The sequence below is a fragment of the Dipodomys spectabilis genome, unplaced genomic scaffold (genome assembly GCF_019054845.1).
Source record: "Dipodomys spectabilis isolate Male_0828 unplaced genomic scaffold, ASM1905484v1 ptg000234l, whole genome shotgun sequence".
Lineage (NCBI taxonomy): Eukaryota > Metazoa > Chordata > Mammalia > Rodentia > Heteromyidae > Dipodomys > Dipodomys spectabilis.
The window spans coordinates 1,425,627-1,438,397 of NW_024870911.1; the positions used below are offsets into that span (position 1 = coordinate 1,425,627).

General features: G+C 44.2%; 1 protein-coding gene across 1 annotated transcript in view; it reads left to right on the forward strand.

Moving 5' to 3' along the window:
• Positions 1-11,091: 11,091 nt before the first annotated feature.
• The window catches only part of Pawr (pro-apoptotic WT1 regulator), a 67,994-nt gene continuing 66,314 nt past the window's right edge, over positions 11,092-12,771 (forward strand). The window contains exons 1-2 of the mRNA XM_042698811.1: positions 11,092-11,225; positions 11,606-12,277. Coding sequence (XP_042554745.1) covers positions 11,747-12,277 — 531 coding nt within the window. The 5' untranslated portion in view covers positions 11,092-11,225; positions 11,606-11,746. The remainder of the gene's footprint in view (positions 11,226-11,605; positions 12,278-12,771) is intronic.

The window sequence follows — 12,771 nt, forward strand, 5'->3', positions numbered from 1 at the left end:
TAAGATTAATAATCAACTAGTCTTAAAAGAAGGAGATTATTCTGGATTATCCAAGTGTGCCCAAGGATCCGCAAAAGTAGAGCAAGGAGATTAAATAGAGAGAGCCAAAGGGAGAAATGACTATGGAGAAAAGGAGCAGAGAGACACACCTATGTTTATTTTTGAGATGAAGAGAATTACCATCTAAGGAATGTGGGTAGATCCTAAGTATGAGAAAGAAAAAAAAGAAAAGAAAGATTTAGAATGAAGTTTTTCTGGCCTCTGTATTTTAGCTCAGTGAGTCTAGTATGGAAGACTTCTATAAAACTGTAAGATGATAAAGTCATGTGCTAAATCTAGAAAAAATGTCACACATTTAAAAGAAAACTACAGCGCTTTCATCGTAACGGGATGTTGGATCTTGTCAAATGCTTTTTCTGCACCTATGGAGATGATCATGTAGTTCTTATCCTTGTTCCTATTGATGTGTTGAATTACATTACTGGACCTGTGTGTATTGAACCAGCTTTGCATCCTTGGAATGAATCCTGTGTGGTCGTAGTGTATAATTTTTTTTGATGAGTTGTTGAAGCCGGTTGGCCAGAATTTGATTGAGAAGTTTTGCATTGATATTCAGAGATTCATCAAAGAAATGGGCCTATAGTTCTCTTTTGTTGTGAGTCCCTGTCTGGTTTTAGGATGAGGGTTGTACTGGCTTTGTAGAATGTTTGGTAGTGAACTTTTGCTTTCAATTTCATTTGAATAGTTTGAGGAGTATTGGTGTGAGTTCTGCTTTAAAGGCCTTGTAGAATTCAGCTGTGAATCCATCTGATCTTGGGCTCTTCTTAGATTGGAAGTCTTTCATTTCCATTTCTATTTCAGTCCTTGATATAGGTCAATGTAGTAAACCTTCTTGGTTTACTTTGGGTATATCAATGTTTGCTAGAAAGTTTTCCATTTTTCCAGATTCTCAAATTTGTAGCATTTAACTAGGCTACATCTATGATATTCTTTTTTTTTGAATACTTCTCTTGGGGTTCATTTCCCTAACAGCAACTTATCTGACCTTTTCTGCTTGACTCAGAAATATATTAGTTATTGCAAATAAGGGAAACCATAGGACCTATGTTTCTTTGGGCCTGGCTTACTTCACTTAATATAATTTTTTTCCAAGTCTTTCTATTTCCTAACAAATGGGGCAATGTCATTCTTTCTGATGGAGGCATAGAATTCCATTGTACATCTATGATAGTCTTAGCGGAGGATCACAATAGCTCAACCACCAGGTGCATATATAATGAAGCATATAAAACTGAACTCCAAGAATTGGAAACAAGAGGTTTTTATTATGTTCTGTTTTCAGTTATTTTTATTCTTTTTTTTTTAAGTTTGCTGCACCCTTTGTTTGTATATGTTTAATCTGATTTGTGGGAGGGAAAGGGAATCACAAAAACAGCAGGACAAAGGATGAACTAATGCAACAATAATACTCATTAGACAATATGTTGGAAATGAACTTTACAACTTGGTGGGAGGGGTGTGGGGAGGGGAAAGCGGGAGAAAATGAGGGAGGGGGTAACAGTGTTCAAAAAGAAATGTACTCATTACCTTCCTTACATAACTGTTACCCTCGTGTTCACCTTTACAATAAATAATAATTAAAAAAAGAAAAGTAACACACAGAGAATCACTATAGCTTATTTGTATGTTGAAGGAAATAATGTAATAGAGAAGGGAAATTGATTTTATATGATAAATGTTATGGTTTAGATATAAAGCATCCTCCCAAAGGCTCATGTGTTGAAGATACAACCTCCAGTGAGTAGATTCAAGGACTAGAAGGTGATGTATATAATTGTAGGAGCAAAGCCCTTGAAAGAGGGGAGACACAGATGTTACTGAGTGAGGCTGAGACTTTTTTTGTGTTTTACTTTTTTTTTAAATTTTGATCAGTTGTGGGGCTTGAACTCAGGGCCTTGGTGCTGTCCTTGAGCTCTTTTACTAAAGGCTAGCACTCTACCACTTTAAGCCACAGCTCCCCTTTCAGTTTTTGAGTGATTGATTGGAAATAAGTGTCTTGCTGGGACTTTTCAGATCTCATCCTCCTGAACGGCTGGGATCACAGGTGTGAGCCACCAGCACCTGGCAGGCTGAGAGCTTTTTATTAAAACACAGGAAGGCTAGGGTCAAGGGAAATATGAAGGCAAGTTCAACAATTGAGAATAAGGTTGGAATAAAGAGGTAATGGACTTGAAAACACCAACATGAACTAGACTTTTTGGAGCACAGGAGAGCAGTCTTCCTAGGATATGGAATTGCCAGACAGCATGGACTACTAGTTGACCATGGTTATGCCTTTAAGCATATCATGGCTTGTTTCAATCAATTTTATTGAGCAGGTGAACACAGAAAGAAGGCTGATGATAAACTTCAGAACTGAAGCCGAGTAAGAGACATGAAACAATGCTAAGTTATGAAAAATTGGTAGATCAATAAATTAAAAATGGTTGGAATGGGGATACTAGAGTAAATATGCTGAGAAGGTAGAAGGTAATGGTTGAAAAATAAGGTTTCAAGCCAGATGCTGGTGGCTCACACCCTTAATCAGAAGTGGAGGTGTGGTTCCAGTAGTAGAACACCAGCATTGAGTGAAAAAAAGCCAAGGGATAGCCCCAGTCCCTTTCCCCCGACATACACATGCAAAGATTTTAGAACTGAGATTCTGGAGATGCATTTACAGGTATGATAAGACTATGGGAATGCCTGACGGAATGGAAGAAGAAGAAGAATGACTGGGAAGTGGATTAGTGACAGAAACAAGGAGATTGCTTACTGGGGTGACATACTTAAGTTTGAGGGAGAGTCTTCCCATCATCAGATGTATAAAGTAAGAAGAGTCGTGTTTTTAGTTAGTCAAAATAGAAATTTTTTAAAGAAATCAGGAATATATTAGATAATATAAAGTATAAAATTATGAATGTCCAGTACATTGTTTTCTTTTTGTTGGAAATAGAGCAAAATGGAGTGTATCAGTATTCTATTTATATAAACCTGAATATATTTGTACTATGATTCATGGATATATTTTCATGTAAATTCACACATTTTCTGCATTAATAAAGAATAATAGGCTTAAACAATAAAGTGTATATAAAATAGTACTATAGAAATATAATACAGAGTAGGTAAATGAATAATTTACAGATTTCTAGTTTTTATATTTAGGGTATTTTCCACTTTATTTAAGCTTATCACTTAAAAAAAACCTTTTTTATTGTAAATATTTCTTTTCCTTTTCTCCTTTCCCTCCCCTACTTTTTTTTTTTGTCGGTCATGGGGCTTCAACTCTGGGCCTGGGTGCTGTCCCTCAGCTCTTCAGCTCAAGGCTAGCACTCTACCACTTGAGCTACAGAGCCACTTCCAGCCTTTTCTGTTTATGTGGTGCTGAGGAATCGAACCCAGGGTCTCATGCATACAAAGCAAGCAGTCTACCACTGAGCCACCTTCCCAGCCCTCCCTCTCCTACTTTCTACTTACCCTTCTTCCTCTCTTTCTCCTGTTCCTCTCCTCCTTTTCAATGTGGCTTCAAACTTAATCCTCCTGCCTCTGTCTCTGGAGTGCTGGGATTACAGCTGTGAGCCACCACATTTGTTTCTATTCTCTTCTTAAAGAATGTTCATCAAATTGAATAAACTTTAGACACCATAAAATCCAGGTCTTCCAAGATTAGGCCAAAAGCTGGTCTAAGATTATCCACATACAATTGAAAAAGGGAAATTTTACTTATGAAGGGAAATTTTAATTAAAACATAGTTTACTATGGCTTTTGAAAAAAGGCGACAAGAGAGTTACCTCTATATTAAACTGAGATATCAGAGTTCTTTTCCTACCTTTTTTTTTTTTTTTTTGTCAGTCATGGGGCTTGAACTCAGGGCCTAAGCACTGTTCCTGAGCTTTTTTTGATCATGGCTAGTGCTCTACCACTTTGAGCCACAGCCCCACTTCCAGTTTATAGTTGGTTAATCAGAGATAAGAAGCCCAGTCCTGCACAGATTGGCTCGGAACTGTGAGCCTCAGATCTCAGCCTCCTGAGTAGTTAGGATTACAGGCGTGAGCCATAAGCATCCTGCTTACCTTTTTTTTTTTAAAAAAAAAAACAAAAAAAAAAACAAAAACAAGAAAAACAAACCCCAGTAACATTCTGTTTTTAAGTGGCCACATCTTTATAAAGAAGACAAAACATTTTTTACTGTGCTAATTAGTATTATCTTAGGATGTAATTTAGTTAAGAGGTAAATAAGATGCAGAAGTCCCTATTGACTTGGACTGATGGACTATCTGCAAATACACAGAAAGATAACAGATTAAACACACATTTATCTATACCCCCTCAAATAACTTGACTGAAACAAAAGTAAAATGATAAACCAGTAACAGCAAACAGAATGAGACATAAGAGCAAAATTTTGGAGGATAAAAAATGGAAAGCAGATAGACTTTAGCAGAACAGGAAAAGTGAGTTCTAAAGCCCTGCAGAAAAAGAAGTCAACAAAAAAAAAAAGTTTTTTCACTGGATGCCAGTGACTCATGCCTGTAATCCTAGCTACTCAGGAGGTTGAGATCTGAGGATCATTGTTCAAAGCCAGCCTGGGCAGGAAAAGCCAGCTTGGGCAGGAAAGTCGTCTGTAAGATTCCAATTAATCACAGAAAAAGCCAGACGTGGCACTGTGGCCCAAGTGACAGAGTGCGATTCTTGAACAAAAGGAGCTCAGGAACAGCGTCCAGGAACAGAGTTCAAGCTCCAGGTCTGGCAAAAAGAAAACAATTAATAAAAATGTTTTTTTCCCCTCTACACACCTGAAGAGGGGTTCAATGTCCGGAAACAGAAATATATACCTCTGAAAAAGTATTAAAAAATTAGAGCAAAAAAACCACAAAGCTTAATTGAAAATTGTCAAAATAAAACCAACACTCAAGGGCCCTGTGTGGCAGGGGTTCAGGGCTCAGTAGCAAGCTAGCAGTCTCTGTTATTCCCAGAGGAGGATGGAAAGTTCACATTGTAGGATGTTGAATCATAAATGTACTGAACTTGGACACACCAGTCCTATAAAGCATAGGAATGGAGTGGAAACATACATTGAGTAATGAGACTCCTCCGTCCTTTTTCCCTAGTTGGCACTTGGAAGAGTTGGTTACAGGCAGAAACAGGTTGTCTCAGGGAAACTGGTCCAACCCAAAGGCAAGCTCTGCAGATGCCGAGGTGTGACACATGCCCCCACACAATGCCTGAGTGAAACATTAAGAAGTCCATGAGTTATGCTCCACCTTTTCACAGAAGACCTTCCAATCATCTATCAGTTCCTTAATTTTAACTATGAATGAGCAGAAGACGGATGGGCAAAAATGCTCTGGCATAACAGATGAAGAGTGAAACAAAGGAAAGAAAGGAAATACAGGCAAGAAATACAGTGCAGTGTCAGCAGAAGAAAAATAAGAGTGAGAAAAGATGCTGGATATGTGACAAAAGAACAAGACAGTATGGAAAAGGAACATCTAGAGAACAGAAAGTCTTCTCAGAAAAAAAGTGTGGCAGAAAAAAATTTCAGTAGAGTCTGGAATAGAAAGTAAAGACAATGTCTCTGAAAGTAGAGTGACATTCCAGGAGATAGAAAATAAAGAAAAGGATTAAAAAATTCTTAGAAAATCTTTAATACTCTAACATCTACTTATTAGGAGTTCAAGAAAGAGAGGGCAAAACAAGCAACAAATAAAAGAATTGTCAAAGAAATAGGATGAGGAAATGTCCCAGTTAAAGGAAAGATCACACATTAAAGGGATTCACTGAAAACCTAACATGGTAATTATAAAAAAGACTAAATCAGAGTATCCTCAATATATTTCAGAATGTATTACGAAGACTCAAAAGCTTCCAGAGAAAAAACAGAAAAAACATATAATGCCTTCAGTCTTCTAGAAACTATGAAAAGAAGAAGACAACATATTGATGCCTTCAAAATTATTAAGAAAAGGGATTGGAAGGTGGGTCAGTGGTAGAGCGCTCGCCTTGCATACATGAGACCCTGAGTTCAATTCCTCAGAACCACACAAGCAGAAAAAGCTGGAAGTAGCACTGTGGCTCAAGTGGTAGGGTGCTAGCCTTGAGCTGAAGAGCTGAGGGACAGCGCCCAGGCCCAGAGTTCAGGCCCCATGACCTACAAAAAAAAAAAAAAATTAAGAAAAATTGCTTTCAATCTAGAGTCCTATGCCCAAATAAATATGAAGATAACAACATTTCCAACATGCAAGATCTTCAAGAATGCGTTATTTGTAATATTTTCAGAATATACTGTGGATGTACTCCTCTAAAATGAGGGCAAAATGAGAGCAAAATATGGAAGAAAGCTGAGTACAAGTGGTTCATGTCATTAGACTGTTATTCAGGAGGCTGAGATCTGAGGACATCAGTTCAAAGCAAGCCTGGGAACAAAAGTCCTTGAGACTTCATCTCCAATTCGACACCAAAAGTAAGAAGTGGAGATGTGATTCAAGTTGTAGAGTGCTAGACTTGAGAAAAAAAACTCAAGGGCAGGGTCTAGGCCCTGAGTTCAAGTCCCAGGACCAATATAACACACAAATACACATACAAAAGAAATACTAAGGGTTGGGAAGGTGGCTCAGTGGTAGAGTGCTTGCCTTGCATGCCTGAGGCCCTGGGTTCCATTCCTCATAAGCAAAAAGAAAAAAGCCGGAAGTGGCGCTGTGGCTCAAGTGGTAGAGCGCTAGCCTTGAGCTGAAGAGCTGAGGGACAGTGCCCAGGCCCAGAGTACAGGCCCCACGACCGGCCCCCCCCCCCCCCAAAAAAAAAAAAAGAAATACTAAGAGGTCTGTGTATGTGCGCACGCACACACGCACACACACACACACACACACACACACACACACACACACACACACACACACACACAGAGGATTTCAGGATGTCAGGAAAGCTAATCCCAGAATTACCACAGAAGAATAGTTTTAAAATCAATGCACACTAAAGCAGAGGATTGAGCGTCCAGAAGAGATGTTTCTAATAATAACAGAACTGATGTTTCCCTGTATGATAATAAGCTGCATTGAGAAAAGGAAAATTGGGATTTGCCTTTTTGTAATATTGCTTTTACAATATTTTTGTAATATTTTTGGTAGTATTCAGGTTTAAATTTAGGACCTCTGCACTCTACCTCTTGAGACACACCTCCAGCCCTAATTTGTGAACAGTATATAGAAAACTATGCCAGTGATTTTTTAAAAAGAAGAATGTTTCAACCTCAGGAAATATAAATGGTTGTGTAACAAGGAAAAACAGTTTTAAGAAAATATGGAAGAAATGCAGAATATACTACATGGCTTTGGTGAACACAAAATATAGCCATATTCAATAAAAATCCTGACATACAGCCAGGTGCCAGTGGTTACATCTTTAATTCTAGTTACCCAGGAGGTTGTGATCTGAAGGATGATGGTTTGAAGCCAGCCTGGACAGAAAAGTCCATGAGACTCCATCTTCAAAATAACCAGTATAAGGCTGGGAAGGTGGCTCAGTGGTAGAGTGCTTGCCTCACATGCATGAGGCCCGGGGTTCAATTCTCAACACCACATAAACAGAAAAAGCCAGAAGTGGCGCTGTGGCTCAAGTGGTAGAGCGCTAGCCTTGAGCTGAAGAGCTGAGGGACAGTGCCCAGGCCTAGAGTTCAAGCCCCATGACTGACAAGACCAAACCAAACCAAAACAGTATGAAGCAGGGTGTGGCTGAAATAATAGGTAGCTACTAGCTGAGCAAGCAAGCTGAGCACATATAAAACCTTAAGTTCAAACCCAAGTATGAGGGGAAAAAAAAGGAATGACAATGTGTACTTAGTACAAGGCAGCTAAATTCTCTTACAGTGAAATGTAGAAAAACAAAGGGGAAAAGAGCAATGGCAAATAAACACATTAAAAAAAATCCCTGAATGTTGATATAATCAGTTTGAAGAGTTCAAAATTCCAGGTGGGGTTTTTGTAGCAGGAATGGATGGAAGATAAGGAATGGATGCTGTCTTTTGTTGTAATCTTTATAGGACTAATGTATTTAACTTTTTATACTATATGTGGCTATTATTTTGATTAGAGATTGAACTGCATATGCTGCAGAAATATTTGCATTGAAGTCAAAATGGCTATTTCCCAATGTACTATTGTTTCAACACACACAAACTGGGTGTTTCACGTCATTGCTAGTTTTCTGTCTGAAAGAAATTAAGCAAGCCGTAACATTTATAATCTATTTCACTCTGACATGTTAAAAACAATGTTTTTATTTTGTTAGCATTGTCATATTTTCCTTTCTTACCACTAAAACTAGTTATGATAGGCTCTCAAATGCTCTCAGCCACTCCCTAGGGAACATTTAGGGGGTGTTACTGATATCTATCTATAAGGTAGAAATCAATGACAGTAGACTGGCAAACCCTTAACCACAGATATATCTAGTCCCAAATGTGAACAGCACTGAGGTTGAGAAACTAAGTTCCGTGTCTTTGAGGATTATTTCATCAGAACTCTATACAGAAAGACTGATGATCAGCCAACATCTCACAATTGAGCACTGCTTCAGCTAAATATCTTGGCCCAATGTGGGACACAGTCTGAGTGTGAAATACATCTTTGGGAATATTGAGAATGGTAAAGACAAAGTTATAATAAGTGATAACAACAACAAAGCATGGTGCTTTATACCTCAATAATCTCTTTCATCCATAGTTCCTTGGGCACTTTATAGACTAATAATAACTACTCTGGTCCTCACTTACTACCTTTTATCTCAGGTCCTTAGGCACCTTCACAACACTCTCACAATGTAGGAAGTATTATTATCCCCATTTTATATGTAAGTAAACAGAGGTACTAAAGTTAAGCAACTTGTCCAAAGCCACACAAGACAGTAATAGCCAACACTCCTGACTCACAGCCTACTAAGAGAACTGGTGTAAAACATGCAGTGATAAATTTATATGGCATAAGTGTTATTCTAGTTCATTCAGTGTATTGTTTTCAAGTTCATAGTGTATGTTTAGTACCTCTTCTAGTATGCCTTCTAGTCTCTCAAGACATTTAAGAGAACCAAGACTAGTTTCCTAGCTGATTGATAGGATGGACTATATTGGTGTCTTTCATGAACCAAGGACCCTCCATGCAATGCCAGTTCTTCAAAGAGCATTAAAATATGCCATTAGTAAGCTGGCCTGGGCAGGAAAGTCTGTGAGACTCTTCTCCAATAAACTGCTCAGAAAAACCTGGAAGTGGTATTGTGGCTCAAGTGGTACTGTGGCTCAAGTACTATCCTTGGCAAAAGAAGCTCAGGGACCTCTAGAGCCCAGACCCAGAGTTCAAACCCTAGGGCCAGCAAAAAGAGGTTTTAGAAAATGCCATTATTGCTGATTTTTACAGTAAAGAAAACTGCTGTTTCAGAGAATTTAAACATATGCTCAAGATATCTCAGCTACTTAGCATATGTTTGAATCCAAGTGGACTATATTCCAAAATACCCTCCAAAGACAAAATTCTTTAAGTTAGAAAGTACATGAGTTGCATATATTTAATAATTTAACATTTAATTCTCCACTTCCACCTTTTAAAACTTAAGAAAAAAACCCTCAAAACTGTAATTGAGCAATCTCAGGTGGTGCCCTCACATTCCTGCCAGCTAGGCAAAGAGCCAATCACTGTTTTAAAACTACCCCCAAGGAAGGCCTTTAAATTTCCAAGGAATTTTCCATTTTCTGGTTTACCAAAATATTTACTCCAACAGCTAGATTAAAAGGCCAGAATTAGGAGAGTTTCTCTCTAGGAGATACAGAGCATATGAATCATTTGGCACACACTTAATGACGCCACCTACCATGTGCCACCTGGGCAAAACAGGAATTAAGTAGGAAGAAGGATTTGTGTTAGGTAAGCCTGTGACTCCGGGCTCTGTTTGCTTGTTTTAAAAACAAAAATGGAACCCTGACATTACTTGTATATTGCAAAGTCTATTTCCTCTGGTGCCTGTCAGTGGAGCCCACCAACCCTGATCCAGAGATCTTAGGTGACTTTCACCTAGGATTTACCCTTTGGCTCAGAAAATAATGGACAAATAGAGACTGTGAGCCACTCCAGCTCATCTCAAATGAAGATCCAGGCAGCTTTAGTTCTCTGGCAGGGAGTTTGGCTACTAAATCCACTATTGGTAAAGAGGCAATGTAGAGATAAGGTCATACAACAAGCGAGACCAGGAAAGGCATTGTCAGGAGTTTTGACGAGCCTGAGAGCCTAAGGTAATAGTACATTTCTGATAATTCACTGACAGTTTTAGCCTTTCAGCTACCTCCTGTCTCCGGGACACTTGTTTTCTGTCTCTCTTAGCCTCCCTCCTTCTCTCTCTCTTATAGATACTTTCAAAGGGTTACCAAGTAACCTTTTGTTTATAAGTACAATGCATCTTGATCAGGACCACCGGGCACTCTAGATACCGATCAGGAGGGTGTCGCGTTTTGTATCCATTCTGTAATCCCGTCTGCCAAGTCTAGCAGGTCTGGAAAGGGGGGGCAGGAAGAAGATGGCCCGGGTATTTTCCCATCCTGTCTAGCCAGGTCCTGAATCACCACCCCAGGCTGATCGCACTTTCCTTCAACAGTCGGAACTTTCCCCGGAATCACGCGATCTTGGACTTAAAAGGACGAGTGGTGGGAGACGCACAGAGGCGCAGAAGAGCAGCGAGAAGAGGCAGAGGGGCGTGGAAAGTGCTCGACTCGCTCCCCGCATCACCCGACGCCACGAGGCTGCGGGCCCGGGAACGCGCGGTCGGACCTCGGGCCGCCGGAGGAGGGCCCCAGGGAGGGGCGGGCGGGACGCCGCGCCGCGCACCTGAGCGGGGAGGTGGGCGGGGCCCTGGTGGGCGGGGCTCCGAGGGACAGACCCCGCCCCCCGGGGCCCCTGGCTCGCGCACCACTTCGGCTCTTTCCGCCGGGCTTCGGCGCCGCTCGGGTCGCAGCCGCCCCTCGCTCCTTCTCTCTCTCTCCCTCTCACGGCTCCCCACTCGCCCCGGGACCGCCGCGGGTTCAGCACGGCGAGTTTGCCCGCCGCTCCTGCTGCGCTCGCGCGCGTGCGCGCCCGCAGAGCCCTCGGCTCACCTGGGCGTTCCCTCCCAGTCCCTCGCCCGGCTGCCCGCGAACTCTTGAGAGGTAAGGGGACTGCGGTCGGCCCGCGCGCCCCGACCCGTCCCCCTCCGCAGCCGGGCAGCCGCCTGGGCCCCGGGACCTCGGAGCGGGAGGCGGTGGGACGCGCCGACAGGTGGCGGGGTCTAGCCCGGGCTGCCCCGCCCCGGCCGCCCGCGCGGCGGACCCTGCTGGGACGGGGCGGGCTTCGGGGGTGGGGTCAGCTCCTCTCCCCACCCCTCGGGGGGGCGGCGACCGTCGGGGCCCGCGGGGTAGGTACGCGGAGACACTCGGCCGGGCGGGGACGCGGCGGCTCCGGGCCGGCGGGGGGACCCGTGGCCGCGCGCGGAGGGGGACCCGCGGGGACCTGACGCTTCTCCCGCCCCCTTTTGTGTTTCCCTCCGCAGCCCCCAGACCCGCCAGCGGCCGAGGGAGTCGGGATCGCCCGGCGCCCCGGGGGTCGCTCCCTTCGCATCTCGTCGGCGGCGGCCGCGGCCCGAGCCGGGTGAGCGGCCCGTGGTGAGGACCCGGCCGGTCCCTCTGGGAACATGGCGACCGGTGGCTACCGGACCGGCGGCGGCCTCGGTGGCAGCACCACAGACTTCCTGGAGGAATGGAAGGCGAAGCGCGAGAAGATGCGCGCCAAGCAGAGCCCTGCGGGCTCGGCCGGGGCGCCCGGGGGCGGCGGCGACCCGGCCGGGAAGCCCTCCGTCGGGGCGCAGGCTGCCTCGGCGGTGGCCGCGGCGGCCAACGAACTGAACAACAATCTCCCAGGTGGTTCGGCCGCACCTGCCGTCCCCGGCCCCGGGGGCGTGAACTGCGCGGTGGCCTCCGCCGCCGCCTTGGCCCGGGCGGGTCCTCCGGGCCCGCGGAGACCCGAGGACGACCCCCCTGCCGTCGCTGCCTCCGCCTCCTCGGGGATCCCGACACCCCGGGGCGACGAGGACGACCCGGACGGCGCCCCGGAGAAGGGCCGGAGCTCGGGCCCCAGTGCCAGGAAAGGCAAGGGGCAGATCGAGAAGAGGAAGCTGCGGGAGAAGCGGCGCTCCACCGGCGTGGTCAACATCCCCGCAGCCGAGGTGAGCCGGGCGGGGCCGGGCTCCGGGCCCGGGCTCGGCGGGGCGCGGGCGGGTGTGAGCGGGGGGCGCCGCCTGCTGCGTCTCCCTGCACGGTGATCACTCCCTCTCCCGCTCGCTCTCTCTGCCTCCCCTTGCTCGAGTCCGGCCGGGGAAGGTTTGATGGAGTTTTATTTTGAGCGGACGCTTCCTGGGAAGTTCCCCAAACCCCAAGGGCGACACGTGCTCTTTTCTTTTCTTCCTTTTTCTTTCCAGCCTAAGTTCTCAGAGCTTCCGAATACTAGAAAAGACTGCTTTAGAATACTGGAAAAAAACAAACTTGTGGCTCCAGGGCTAGTCGACCGGACGGAGCTGTGTACGTTTGATCAGTTAGGAAAATTGATTCATGGCTGTGATGATGGAGTTTCCCACGTGCCCCTGTCAAGTTATCAGATTGTTTATCTCTTCCCTCTTAGCAGTGTTTACCAGCACCTGTAAAGAAAATGTAGCCTTGGGAA